Source organism: Artibeus jamaicensis, unplaced genomic scaffold (genome assembly GCF_021234435.1).
Source record: "Artibeus jamaicensis isolate MK-2021 breed Jamaican fruit bat unplaced genomic scaffold, CSHL_Jam_final contig_426, whole genome shotgun sequence".
Classification (NCBI taxonomy): Eukaryota; Metazoa; Chordata; class Mammalia; order Chiroptera; family Phyllostomidae; genus Artibeus; species Artibeus jamaicensis.
The window spans coordinates 14,761,053-14,775,380 of record NW_026521826.1 but is presented as its reverse complement, the minus strand read 5'-3'; the positions used below and the strand labels follow the sequence as shown (position 1 = coordinate 14,775,380).

Genomic DNA, 14,328 nt, shown 5'->3' with positions numbered 1-14,328 from the left:
AGTCTCTTTCTGAACTTGATGTTTTGTTCCGTTAGTTTGCTCTCCATGCACTGGTTCCATGGTATTTTAATTACTTTTGTACTATAATGTTTTCAAATGTGATTTAACTCTTATTAAAGAATTTTCCTGGGAAGTTTCTTACTGAATTTTCTACAGAAATTTAGAGTGTACTTTTCTACTTTGTGGTGGTGTTAAATTATTATTATTATTATTATTATTATTATTATTATTATTAAATATTTTATTCATTTATCTTTAGAGGGGAAGGGAAGGAGAGAGGGAGAGAAATATCAATGTATGGTTGCCTCATGTGTCCCCCACTGGGAACTGGCCTGCAACCCAGGCATGTGCCCTGACTGGGAATCGAACCACGATCCCTTAGTTCGCAGGCCTGAGCTATGCCAGCCAGGGTGGTGTTAAATTATTTTAAAGGCAATTTGGATTTTATCTTTCATCCACATACCAGATATGTCTTCCATCTGTTCATCTTCTTTAGTATCAGTAGAATTTCAGGCTTTTTACTCAGATCTTGCCATTTTTTCTATTTTTTACTAGGTATTTTATTTTTCTTACAATTTTTGTAAATGATCGTGGTCTTGTCTTACTTGAAACCTAACTAGTTTTTTGGTTTGTATAGATGAAGGCTGTTAATTTTAGTATATTAATTTGTACTCATACAAATAATTGATAAAATTATTTGATTATTATTGTACATCAGCTGGTTTCCTTGATATTTAATCTGCAAATAATAATCATTTTAACTCTTAACCAACTTTTATACCCCATTTCTTCCTCTATTTTGGCCATGTTGGTTATCTTTGGCAGAGTGTTAAAGACATCTTTGAATATTACTGATTGGATTAAGGAAGTATTTACTCATTTCTGTTTTGTTAGGGGCTGGATAATGAATTTTACTAAATACCTTCTTAACATGTACAGAGTTCCTAATCTCTCAGTTTTGATTTATGAATTGAATAACTTATATTTCTAGGTTTCTTAATATTTTAAGTATTCCTAGAAATCCTGGAACTAAACACTTGGTTATGGTATATTATTTTGATATTTAGATTTACTAACATTTATTAATTTAGGGCCCTATTTAACATTAGACTGTATATTTGAATATTTTATTTAGTATTTTTACCAGTATTTCTATGGGACTTTCTTTTTCTATGCCTTTTTTGGAGGGTTGTTACCATTATTTTGCTGGATCCCTTGCTTTTTCTTTTTTACTCTGTTGGAAGAGTTTAAGTCACTTTGCAGTTATCTGGTCATTAAAAGTTTGTTAGGATTACCGTAGGAATTTATCCTTACCTTGTGTTTTGGGGGAAGTTCTTTTTCAACATCATCTTTCTTTGAAAACTTCCTTTTTAACAATTGTATTTTTTCTGTGGGCAAGTTTTGGTCATTATATTTTCCTAGAAAATTATAGTGTTTTTCATATATTTTTGTACAGAAATTAACATTGTAGTTGCTTATGGCTATTTTAACTTTTCTTTTACATAGTGTTATGTCTCTGTAGACATTTCTTATTTTGTATGTTGTTGTACTTTATTTTTTCATTGTTGATTAGCTAATGATATCTTAGTTTTCCCTAAGAAGGAGCTCTTGGATTAATATTATTAGTTCTATAATTTTTGCTGTTTAGCACTGCTTTAGCTTTTTAATAACTTTTTTGGAATTTTTAGAAAATCTTTTTGATTCAGTGGTTTATGAGCGTTTTCTCGTCTTGTTATTAATGTCTGGTTTAATTTCATGGTGACTAGCAAATGTCTCGCACTTTTGAAGTTTGTTAAGGTTATCTATGGCTGATTTTATGCTCAGTTTTAATGCCTTATTTGGACCTATTAGAGGTAGTTTTTGTGTTTCAGAATAAATTCACCTAGATTTATTTCATCAGTAAACTTAATTAATTAAAGGTCTTCTTTGTCCTTAATTTTGTTCACTTGATGGTTTTGTGGACTGAGAGAAGTGAATTAAAGTTTCATAATTCTGTATTCCTGTCAGTATTTTCTTATTTCTTCCAGTTTTGCTATATTAACTGCCTGTGCCCTGTTTGCCTTTTCAAAAAATTATTTCTTCCAAGTTGCAGTATTGATCACAGCTTCATTTGGATTGTATTTTTGTGCTATGACTTTGCCCATTCTTTTTCAGTCTTTTTGTCACTGTAAGTGTGTTTCTCCTAAACATTGTTTTTTTTTTGCTTTGTGATTTAGTCTGTCTGTTTAAATGTTGAACTTATCCAATTTGTGTTTATGAAAAAGACAAATTTACTTAGTTTTGCTCCTCTGATTATTTAATATACTGTTTTTATTTATCTTTATTTTACTACTAAAATATTTTACTATCTTTATTTTACTAAAGATAATGTGTCTTTTATGGGTTTCTTTAGATAATTTGAAAAGTTTGTATTTTCTAAGGGCTTTGTATTTTCTTGTATTTTCACAAGTTTAAATAGTATACTTAATTTCCTAAGATAATCTCTCTTGGCTCCGTATAGTAAACAGGGAGAATATTAGTACTTTTACTTTGGCTTATCTCCCATCTCCACATTCAAAACTTCAGTTGATTATTTTTGTTTGTGATGACCTTTATATATCAAAATATACATGATTTATCACCTTAGACTGTTAGTATTAGTCAGTAAAAGTGACAAAATCAGTGTATGTATACTCACTTCACCTTCATCTTCTCCGACCCCCATTTGTTATTACTGCAAGTCTCCTTTGTCAGGGCCAATGTTAGCTTCACCATAATCCCATGTCTCTTCTTAACATTTCAGTTAATGCACTGGCAGAGAAACTAGACATTTTATTATCTTCCTGAAACTGCAAACACAGAAGGCTCACCATAAGTCCTTTGTATAAGGTTTACTACTTTTCTTTGTTGAAATTTGTCTTCTGAGTTTAGAAGGTTCTTCAGTGATGCGTTCTTGCATTTTTCAAAAGATTTGTTTTGAATGCTGGTACTTAAATGACAAATAAATTGGTATACATTCTTTCTTATTTTCTGTGAGGACTGTAAGTGTTGATCTTAGTCTTCCACCATGGAATGTTTCTCTGTAGAGTCTAGGGCTAGCCTGATTTCTCTCATGTCTTTTCTTAAACACTTTTTTGAAAGACCTTTTTTATTTATTTCTACAGAGAGGAAAGGGAGGGAGAAGAGGGAGAGAAACACCAATGTGAGAGAGAAACATTTCTCTGTTGCCTCTCATATGTGTCCCGACCTAGGACTGAAACCTCATCCCGGGCATGCGCCCTGACTATGAAGCTAACTAGCAACCTTTTGCTTTGCAGGGTAACTTCCAACCAAGACATACTGGTCAGGGCTCATGATACATTTTTGTTTCTGGGTATCCAAACAGACCCTGGGCTATCCAATAGTTTACTGATAGAGGGTTTGATTTGAGCGGAATGGAAAATGGGACAAATTCACCAGTCTCTAACATTTTATTTCCTTAAAAAGCAAATATATATATGTTTTGTTTGAATTTTTCAGATTCAAGGTAACCTACTCAGAAGTAGGCACTTTGTAAAAGTGAGGTTTCTTTTACTAAAGAAACAAGAAAGCACGTGTCCACCCCACCAGTGTAGGTCCTTAATGTTAATAAAAACATTTTCAGTGAAATATTACTAAACTTCTGAAAATGAATTTTTAAAGGTTGTATTTAATGTTCAAAAAGTTAAAATATATATATATTTGCTTATATATATAAATATATATATATATTTGCTTTTTGTCATATATGAAGCAAATATGACAAAAAGTTAACATGAGTTTAGTATAATTGGTGAAAATAAGGGAATCTCTGATAGTATTCTGTTCTGTGTGGTACAGGGTATATTTGAAATATTATTTTTTTCATATTTAAAAATTGCCATGTAACTGCAAGTCAGAAAGAGCTTATATGCTTTAGTGATCCAGTCCAAAGTGTAATTTATTAAAAATTAGTTTTTGCTTTATTAATCATAAATATTCTTGTTTTCTTTATATGGTAAGAACCACTCATGTAATTCCTGTGTTTTCTTTGGTGACATTTCCTAAGTTTTGAATAAAAGCATTTTGCATTCTAAAGTTCTGTGGCTGGAGATTATAAAATTCTGAGTTTAGAATCTACAGAGTACAAGTTAGTGATAATTGCCTCAGAGACTAAAACTAAATGGAATGTGTGAATATAATCTGATTTATGTGTATATTTGCTGGCTTGGTACTATTTTGAACAAATATTCCTCTAAATCTACAAAATAGGATTGAGGTTTAAAATACAGTAATTGGGACAGTATTCAGGACTCCCTTTCCTCCTTCTTTCCTTCCTGCAGGGCTCTCATAAGTACTAGTCGTAATAAAAAAATTAATAAATCACCTCTGCTTTCTTATTTTTGTTCATTTTTATGTATTAGTACTAAAGGATTTTTGTTGTTTTTTTTTTTCTGTGTTCAGGTACATGTCACGAGTCCACGGTATGCATCCAAAAGAGACCACCCGTCAGCTGAGCTTGGCTGTCAAAGATGGTCTTATTGTTGAAACTCTCACTGTGGGCTGCAAAGGTTCAAAAGCTGGTATTGAACAAGAAGGATATTGGTTGCCAGGAGATGAGATTGTAAGTATGTTTTATTTGATAAATTTGGAGAAACTGACTTTTAACTTTTTGAACATTAAATACAACCTTTAAAAATTCATTTTCAGAAGTTTAGTAATATTTCACTGAAAATGTTTTTATTAATATTAAGGACCTACATTGGTGGGGTGGACACGTGCTTTCTTGTTTCTTTAGTAAAAGAAACCTCACTTTTACAAAGTGCCTACTTCTGAGTAGGTTACCTTGAATCTGAAAAATTCAAACAAAACAAGCAAGAGCCCTTGTAATGTACACACAATTAATGGTATTTATGAGTGTTTCTTTAATAAATATTAGTAAAAAAAGTTTCAGTGCAGGAGAATGTTGATGCTCTCTCAACATATTGAATTGGTTGAGTCCCTAAGTCTTCTTAGGGATCATGTCAGAGCCTAGGGCCAAACTTCAGGAGGGTGTGCAGGGGCAAGGTTCCAAATGTTAGACATCCCTGACTAATGTCGTCTTCAATTAGTGTGACTAAAGTGGGTTTTGTGGCTCTTGGACAAAAATCATAAGAAAGAAAGTTAATTTCCTTTACATTTTTACCTAGTTTTACTATTTTGAATTCTCTTTTAAGTTATATTTTAATCTTCTATTTCCTTTTAGTAAATAATTTTATACTCAGGGTTATGTAAGAAGTACAGTTTTTTCTTATGTAAAGACTGATTTCATGTATAAAATTTCCATCTTCTTATCTCATTAGTTTTTGATATTTCTAACACCTTGATTAAAAAGTCTTTTTGCAGTGGAACATCATTTAAAATGATAAGTTTCAGATTTAATACATGTTGTTTTTTTTAGTTTCTAAAAGGAATGGATTTAGTAATTAGATATTTCAAGAGTATTTCCTCATGAATTCTCTGAAATCAACAACACAAAATCTTAAAATTAATTCTTTGTGGAAACATTTCCTAAAACCTTTTAATAGTGTTTCACTTTCTGGCTTTGCAGTAGATGAGCCAGCAACACACTTGAAATGGTCAGCTCTGTACAGTGAGTTCATAGCACATCCCTTGTGGAGAGCTGGGTCACATGATGAAGCTACAACAAGTTACAAACTTAGAGAAACCTGTTCAGTGTTAACACTGTTTTTGTCAGTTTGTGCCTTCACAGTTTCAGGAAAGAAAATTCACATTTTCCACAAATGAAACACAGAAGAAAAAATGTTTAATTTCAGTGGTATTATTTGATTTACATACTGAAAGTGTTCTTGTAAACCTAAGTAAAAAATATTTACATCAGAATAATTTTTCTTTTGACTTCCATACAGAAAAATACAGCTTTGTTGCCAACAAAGAAATTCTGGATGTCAACACATAATATCTGTCTATATTGGATATTAGAAAGAAGGCCATTGATAATTAATATTCTACTTATACTCAGAATAATCTAGATAATATCAAATTTCTAATCTCAAAACTCTTGGAAATTTATATATTTAGTACAGAAGGCAATCCTGATAATTTCTGAGATTTATATAGTAATTAACCAGTAGCAAATACAATTTAATCCACAGGATTTTGGTTTGTGGATCACATACATTTTTTCATAAAAGTGATTTTAGTTCTCTTTTTAGATTAATGCTTTTCCACATGCATTTTTCCTCTTTGATTTGAAGTTTCCTTGTTCAGTTTAATTCAATGAGCAGTTGCTGAGTTATGTTCACAACTGCTTTAGGTTATATATTCTGTTTTTTATTTTTACATGTTCTTACTGCATATATTTATAGCAGCATCCTTTTCTTTTTTCTAGATGAAATCTTATATGTAAATCAAACAACCGATATACAGATTTTGTTAATTCATGTTGGTCCTTATTCACATTTTTATGCAAAGTATACATGTATGATGTAAGTACAAGTGAGTATGTAAAAATTGTGCTTAGTTTATAAAATATGCAGATATTAAAATTTCAAAGGCAACATTACATAGCAGAAAGAGGTAAGGTCTTATATGTGTAATAGATAGTCACTGGATCTGTATTTCAGGCATAACTATAAAATGATGAGATTAATTATTTGTGTATCTCATGACTGTGGCTGGTATACAACCTGGCTACTTGGACTATCGTGTGCTACAATTGTCATGCCCTGAAAATACTGTAGAAGGACACCTGTGTTGCACTCAGCACAGCACAGTCATCTCACACGTGGCAGTTCTGTGTTTAGGAACTGTGTGTACATGCAGGTTGGCCACTATGTATGGGGCCAGTTGTGAACCACACAACATAGAAAGTACCATTCAGTTCTGATACATCATATATTTGTATGCTTATTCATCAGTCTTCTAGCTTATGGCAGTAAAAGTATCTTCTTCTAATAAAACCAGTCCTAGGGAAGGGTCACCTTTTCTGATTTGCAAAAGGAAATCTTAGGTGAGTGACAGCCCTGCATGCTGGTAATTGAGTCTGGGACCCTTCTTTGTCATTTCTCTACCTTGTATATGATATGCTGCCTCTAAAAATTTGAGTTTTTAAATTGAAAGATGTATATTATTCATCTTGTTAACTTTCTGACTCAATCAAAAAAAGAAAAGTCAAGTAGATCTATATAGCCTTGGGAAGGAATGGTATCAGATTTTTTGGTTATTCATTTTTAAATATTTAATTCAAAGTTACAAATATTCTCCTAGGGAAATTCTGTCATTTGAAAAAATGGGTAGTAAAGCACTTCCTCTTTTCCTTCTATAGCCTCTAAAAATAGTCGGCAGGATCTCAGAGATGTAGAAAAAATTGATTTCTTTTGAAAAGTCCCACAGGTTACATCCCCTGAAATAACTTTGTATTAGCAAAGAGGTTGGACTCTCCTTGTCTTCATTTCCACAATTACAATGAGAAAGACAAGGTAGGCAAGAGTGCAGTTTTGTTTATGTCACTCAACTATAGTTGAGCAAAGAGTTTGTTGGTGTTGTATTTTTATTTCACCTTTGCTCCCCCCCCACAGTGCTTATTTTTTTAAACTTGATTCAATGGAAAAATATGCATATCTTGAGCAAAATTATTTTTATAAAATTAAGCAATGATATAAGCCTAACTCTACTAATATGTCAGGATAGAATTGTATGTCATGTATAAGAGTAAGACACCTGTGTAAGTCAAACATGGTGGCCTTCATTGTACTGAGATTCCTTTAAGACTGGAGTGACTTTTAGACAGTTTGAAATGCTATTCTCCACTGCCATTTTGAGCCCTATTGAGATGATAGTTCCTTTGGAGAAATTATGATGGAATTAAGCAGTAGAAAAGCATCTTTATGGTGATATTTCAATTATACTTGTCGGAGCTAGTAGAGTGAAAAATAAAATTATTAAAAATGAAGCCACTCTCAGTTTAAATGGTTTGCCTAATAAATATTAGTCAATAAACAAACAAAAGTGTATGTACCCACCAATTTTTTAAATGACAAGCTTTCTGAACCTGAGAAACTTTTGTAAGTTTTCTGTTGTCATCTTAAATTTCCAGATTTGTATGTTATTAATATTCACCAATAGAATCCAAATAAATTTTTAAAGTTTTTTGTTTTTGTTTGTAAAGATTTTATTTATTTATTTTTACAGAGAAGGGAAATGAGGGAGAAACATCAATGTGTGGTTGCCTCTCATGTGTCCCCTACTGGGGACCTGGCCTGCAACCCAGGCATTTGCTCTGACTGGGACTCAAACCGGCAACCCTTTGCTTCACAGGCCTGTGCTCAATCCACTGAGCTACACCAGCCAGGGTCCAAGTAATTCTTCTACAGATAGTTTTTATAGCTTTTGAAATTATATTGGTAAAGGGCCACAGATCAAATTACAGACTAAAACTTTCTAATACCTGCCCATTCAGTGTTTTGTTCTATCAAGGTCTTTTTCTTCTGATTTTTTAAAAAAGAATTATACATGTTCTGATAGATTGCCTCATTATCTGCTTTCTCTAAAGAAATAAATACATATGAATGGTACATTTAGTCCACATTTGATTACAGTATTAAATGCCCTTATACTAACAGCTTGAAAAATGTATTTTTTGGACAGAATTTTACCACTTCCTAAGCTCAGTTAAGTTTGGTATTTAATAACTTCTCTTGTAATAAACACAAGTTAATTTCTTATGAGTTAAATTCTTAACTCATAAAGGGCTCACTAAACATAGGTAGGTCTTATAAAAAAGTATTTAATGTAATATAGGTTCACAGATAACCTTGAGTTATGGATCATTTGTGGATAAGTTTGACATGTCAAATATGTGTTTTGATATTGAGACAGTTAGTGTTTACTTGATGACTCCCAACTATGTTCAAAATTCTGGCACAAAGTTATGATTTGTCCTATTATTTGACAGATACTTTTGATCCAACATTAAATAATTTGGTTACCAGTGTAGAGGATGACTTAAAAGTGTAAAAAAAAATGTTTGCTATGAAACAATTTCTGTCTTTACTCACCTGCCATATCCAGACTCATGGTCTCATTTCTTCTTTCATACTTAATGCCAGTTCAAAAAATAATGTATCAGTGTAGGAACCACAGGTTGCATTTTCAGTTAGAAGTCTTCTACCAGTTTTGTTGCTTATATTTCAAAAGCAACTGCAAACATGAGCTTAGGTCTTAGCTATTATGCCTGCTTCAGTTTGAGTATTTACTTTTTATATAATCAAGTTTGTCCCACCAAAAAGCAGGACCTCATACTACTTCAAAAGTAGTCTGAAATGAAATGGTAGCAATAATTCTATATTTTTGCTTTTTTCATTAAAATTTGACACCTTTTAAGAAGCAAAATTAATGAAAATACATATTTTATGGTTTCTTGAAGAAAATAACAGGTTATATTGGGGATAAATGGATTTAGTCTTAACTTACACAGAGGCAGGATATGAGAGGGGACCCTCAAAAAACCTGGAATTTATTTATAAAAATTGTGTAGTTATTCTTACATATGTAAACTTCAGTCACCTTCAAAGTACTCTCCATTTCATGCACTATACCTGTCAAGACTTTTTTCCACTGCTCAAAACAGTTCTTGAACTTGCTGGTTTTGATGCCTTTTTGTGTTTCTGCCATTTTTGTTTCACCTTTTCCACATTGGCAAAAGATGTTTCCCTTTGAGGACTTTTTTGCATCAGTGAAACAAAAAAAGTGATTTAGAGGAAGATGGAGTAAATAGGGAAGGCAGGGCACAGGGGTTATACTGTTTTCGGTCAAAAGCTGCTGAACACTCAGTGCAGTGTGGGCAGGTGTGTTTGTTAATTACCCATCATGAAATGGGCAAACTGCTGAAAGAGTCTTCAGAAAAAACTCACTAAAGCTGAATGCAGCCTCTCACAACAGTGCCATCTGGTACACTGATACATGGGTTTCTAGAACAGTTACCTATCAGGGGAAGCCTGTACTACAAGGGACTTACCCTCCAAAAGATAATTCCAGTTTTTTTGGGTCCCCCCTCGTTGACACTTCTCCTCTGTTGTCATCTGCTTATCCTGATTCAGAATGACCAATCAAAAAGAAACTGTGGTTCATGTACCTCTTTAAATTTAGCTAAGCTCCTATCTTTTTTAGATAAGGGGTAAGATTGGATTTATGTCTTATTCTTCAGAAATCACACCGTTGAACAGTATGCCCTTTGGCTTTGTTCTTGAAGAAATATTGAGAGGCCCGCTGAATTCAAAACAGCTTGACTCTCCCAGCCCACTTCATAAATATAGCATAGTGAAGTTTAGATCTTTGCATTTTCCTCGTTATATATTACAGCTGTCATAAATTAATCAGTCATGTTTTCAGTGTCCTAAGTGAAAAATTCATGCTACTTGGATACCTTTGATTTTTTAAGTGACATATATTTTGTTTTATTTATGTTAATTATGTGTAGAATGATGTATTTCTTTCCAAGTTTCATTACCTATCTCAGATACAAAAATAATTGTTTATTTACTAAATACGATATTAAGTATTAGTGATCATTAATTACAAACCAGTTTACTGTGATTCTGTATATATATTCAGACTTCAATGTACTTGTACTTAAAAAATTATTGTTGCTTTGGTAAATATTATCCACCTTACTCAGTAGAATTTCGGGGGTCAGGCTGTTCTGTTTTAGTCTTTTTAGCTTATTGACTGTGTGTGTGTGTATGTGAATGAGAGACCTTTTTTCTTTCTTGTTTAAATTGTTTCACTAAGCAATGTTGTAATATTTTATTTAAAATTAATATTTAAAATACTGTAAATATTTAATCATCAAATTCTTATTACTTCAGTGATTAACTGAATTAAACTAAACCTTGAATTATAGAGAATTAATTTAACATTTATGTTAAAATACCCCATCAAACGAATGCATCTGATAATGTAAGATTTATCTGCTCATTGCATATAAATAATCACTTTAAAAGTTGTATTTTCTTTTGAATGTAATGAGGGTGAATTATAGTTTAGGAGGCCTTTGTTCCAGACAGTGTTCTTTCATAAACCATCTTGCTTCATTGTTACCTGTAAATTGACTTAACTGTATTTCTTGCTCCATCTAGTTTATAGAAATGTTGTATCAGCTGTCATTATAAAGTCCTGAAGAAATTTTGCACATGAATAATTACAAGTGTCACATCTTTTTGTGATGTGTTGGTTCCTATTTGTGACCGCAGCAAACAGATCATCTTAATGACACCATCTAATGCTTACTGAGCATAGTAACTCAGTTGACTCTTATGAAAAATCTGTAACTAAGCTGATACACAGAGAAGCTAAATATTGTGCCCTAGATGATAGAGCCCATGAGTGCTGGAGCTGGGAATTGAGCCAGTCTTGGCTTAAGAATCTTAACCAAATGTTGTGAACAATGACAGAGATATATAGGGCAGCAAGCTGCTTTAAGTCGTGGAATGTTTTCTAGTATGTTCTGAAGACAGCCTGTGTCTGTTTCACATCCCTGGTGAAGTATTGAGTTTACCATGTTCATACTCATCAGCCCTGACTTAAAAAAAAATCAAGCTTTATCAAAAAGACATGCATTCATGGCTTTAATGAAATTTATAATGGCACTGCTTTCGTTTGTTAGTAAAATGTTTTTCTAACGTCATGATAGCTTTCATGGCACAGGACTTTCTGAAGAGACAGATTTTCTCTATGTCCATTAGTAGTAGCTTTTGTGTTAGTATCAAAAGTTTCCTCTTAAACTAGTAATGACTCTTGAGTTTGCATGCTACTGTCTTTTCATTCATGAATAGCACATTCATAGATTATCAATTGATATCATCCTCAAAATAATGTAAGTTGTATAGCAAATAATAAACAGCTTGACCCTATATGAAATCCTTTTAGCTGTGTATATTGCCTGATATTGAGCAAAGTTACAGTAGAGAGACCAAGATTATTTTGTTTTTATTTTGAAAGGCCTACAGTATGCAGCCTTTCTTCAGGACAGCAACCCCAAACAAGGTGAACTGATTTTGCACTATGTTATTTTACTTTAAATCTGCTTTTTAAAAATACTACATTTCTATCTTTCTTTAGCCTAGCTTAGTTAACTTGTTAGAATTGTTCATTGAAACCATACTATCTTTACATTGCTTCTAATTTGGGATTTTGTACTAATAGGTTTGCTTTTTAAAAACTTTCTTTAAGTATTAAAGTGACATTTCACATATTATGCTTTGATCAGGCTGTATCAAAGTAGTTGTTGACATCTGGTGAAATCCAGGGAAAATGCAGGCTTAGCTTTTGGGTATACATTATTGAGTATTAAGTCAGAGCACTTTGTAAATTCTATGTAGTAAAAGAAAAATTGTAGGCAACTCTGCCTATCATAAACATGATTATAACATTTATACCTCAGAAAAGTGCCCTGGGTTCATAATTCAGTAACTTTTTTTTAAAGATTTTATTTATTTATCTTTAGAGGGGAAGGGAAGGAGAGAGGGAGAGAAACATCAATGTATGGTTGCCTTTCGTGCGTCCCCTGCTGGGAACTGGCCTGCAGGGAACCTGTGTGCAACCCTGGCATGTGCCCTGACTGGGAATTGAACCGCGATTGTCTGGTTCGCAGGCCCGCGCTCAATTCAATAACTTTTGAACTTTGCATGTTTTGTATATTCTAAACAGTTACTGTTATGGTTAAAAAAATGAACAGCACATACATTCTGTGCCCATACTTTCTCTTAGATCAGATAATGGTTAGTTACATATATTATGTAAACAATACATCCAGATGTTTCTCTGCTTTTACTTCATTTGAATTATATTTTCATTTATAATTGTTATGAAAACTAGGTCTATCATGAAACATACATAAGGAAAGATTTCATTTGCATCTTGCTTTATGGGTATTTGGGAGAGGGTAAGGATAGAAAAGGGGAGGAGGTAATGTGGAGAGGCTGAAGAGCTGTGCACCAAAATTAACACTCTCTTGCTTCCTTCTCTTAGTTTTCCTAGAATGTTTTGTGAATCACAGGAAGATGAATTAGTGTAAAAATTCAAATGATGAAAACTGGCAGTTTGTTTTGTTAATAATGAGTGTAGTATAAGCCACCAAAATCCTTTAGATATTTCTGAATAACTCTGAAGAAATATTCTGAAATAATTTTGTTTTCCACTTGAAAAGAGTTCTGTTATTTCAGAATAGAACAAAGTATCCTATCTCCACTGGAAACTAATCTATCAATGATTTTCAGTATAAAAATTAAAATAGCTAAAATTCATCTCACATATAAGTAAACTTTGTGAAATGTTACACAGTGACTGTTGTTTTAGTACAGCCAGTCACCACACACACTTGTCTCTGGTACCACTATGCCAAACTTGGTGAGGTAGGTTTTTTACTATCATGCACACATTAGTATTTTATGTCCAATCAGTATCTTAAGATTTTTTAAGCATCCTGACTGAAATTACTCCAGTGTAAGTTTATTATAGTATTTATATCTGCAGCAAATAACTAGAAATGTTATGTTTTTCTTTAATACTTTGGTCAGTAAAGACCACAATTTCTGAACTAAAAGCAAACCAAAAATTTTACATTTTTGCTGAATTTACTAATGTGCTTTAGGCATTACTCTGAATGTGAATTTTGGAACATTAGCGATTCTTTTCTTCTAAAGGGTTGGGTAGTTGCCTTGTCACGTTGGTCAGGCAGTAATTAATACATTTCAACCTTAACCGCCAGAGTGTCACAGAAACAAGTGCTATTGAAGCCCATTTATTGGGGGGAGTAATTGACATAAAAGAAAACTGCTCAACTTCAGAAACAGAGTATAGACAGTGATTTATTTTTAAAATAATGATGACAGAGCCTTTGTTTGGAATTTCAAGACCTTCATTGGTAGTGAGCTTGATTATGCTAAATGTAGATTAAACCATTATTCTCTTAGTTAGCCATATCTACAAAAGAAAGCTGAGAATTAATCCATCATTCTTAATCCAGGTATTTTTTGACAAAAGCTAAGTGTGGTATTTATGAAGAATGCATTCTAAATTAAGAGAATTTACAACATCTTCCTTTTTAAATGGTTTTGGCTGGACAAAAAAAAAGGTTGAAGAAAACCTGTATACCTGTAGTTATGTTCTTTTATTTCCAGGAATAGTCCCAGTAAGAAAATAATGCTAAAAAATGATCCTACTTCCTTTTTTGTTTTTTTATGGCAATGTCCTTTGGAGAATGTGATTAAACCTTTAGTTCACATTTTCAATTTATTTTTCCAAATTCAACAGACCCTGAAAATTTGACAACCTATCAAAACATGGACTTTC

At 32.5% G+C, this 14,328-nt stretch overlaps 1 protein-coding gene across 14 annotated transcripts in view; it reads left to right on the top strand.

The window, feature by feature from the left end:
- ZMYND11 (zinc finger MYND-type containing 11) overlaps positions 1 to 14,328 on the top strand; it is a 147,460-nt gene that overhangs the window by 89,191 nt on the left and 43,941 nt on the right. For 8 of the 14 annotated variants that reach the window (XM_053665854.1, XM_037156312.2, XM_037156365.2 and 5 more), the window contains exons 3-4: positions 4,441 to 4,600; positions 11,977 to 12,021. In XM_053665854.1, the coding sequence (XP_053521829.1) occupies positions 4,441 to 4,600; positions 11,977 to 12,021 (205 nt within the window). Of the gene's footprint in view, positions 1 to 4,440; positions 4,601 to 6,367; positions 6,465 to 11,976; positions 12,022 to 14,328 lie in introns of those variants that run through there. The other 6 variants (XM_037156357.2, XM_037156348.2, XM_037156332.2 and 3 more) reach the window with 3 other exon arrangements.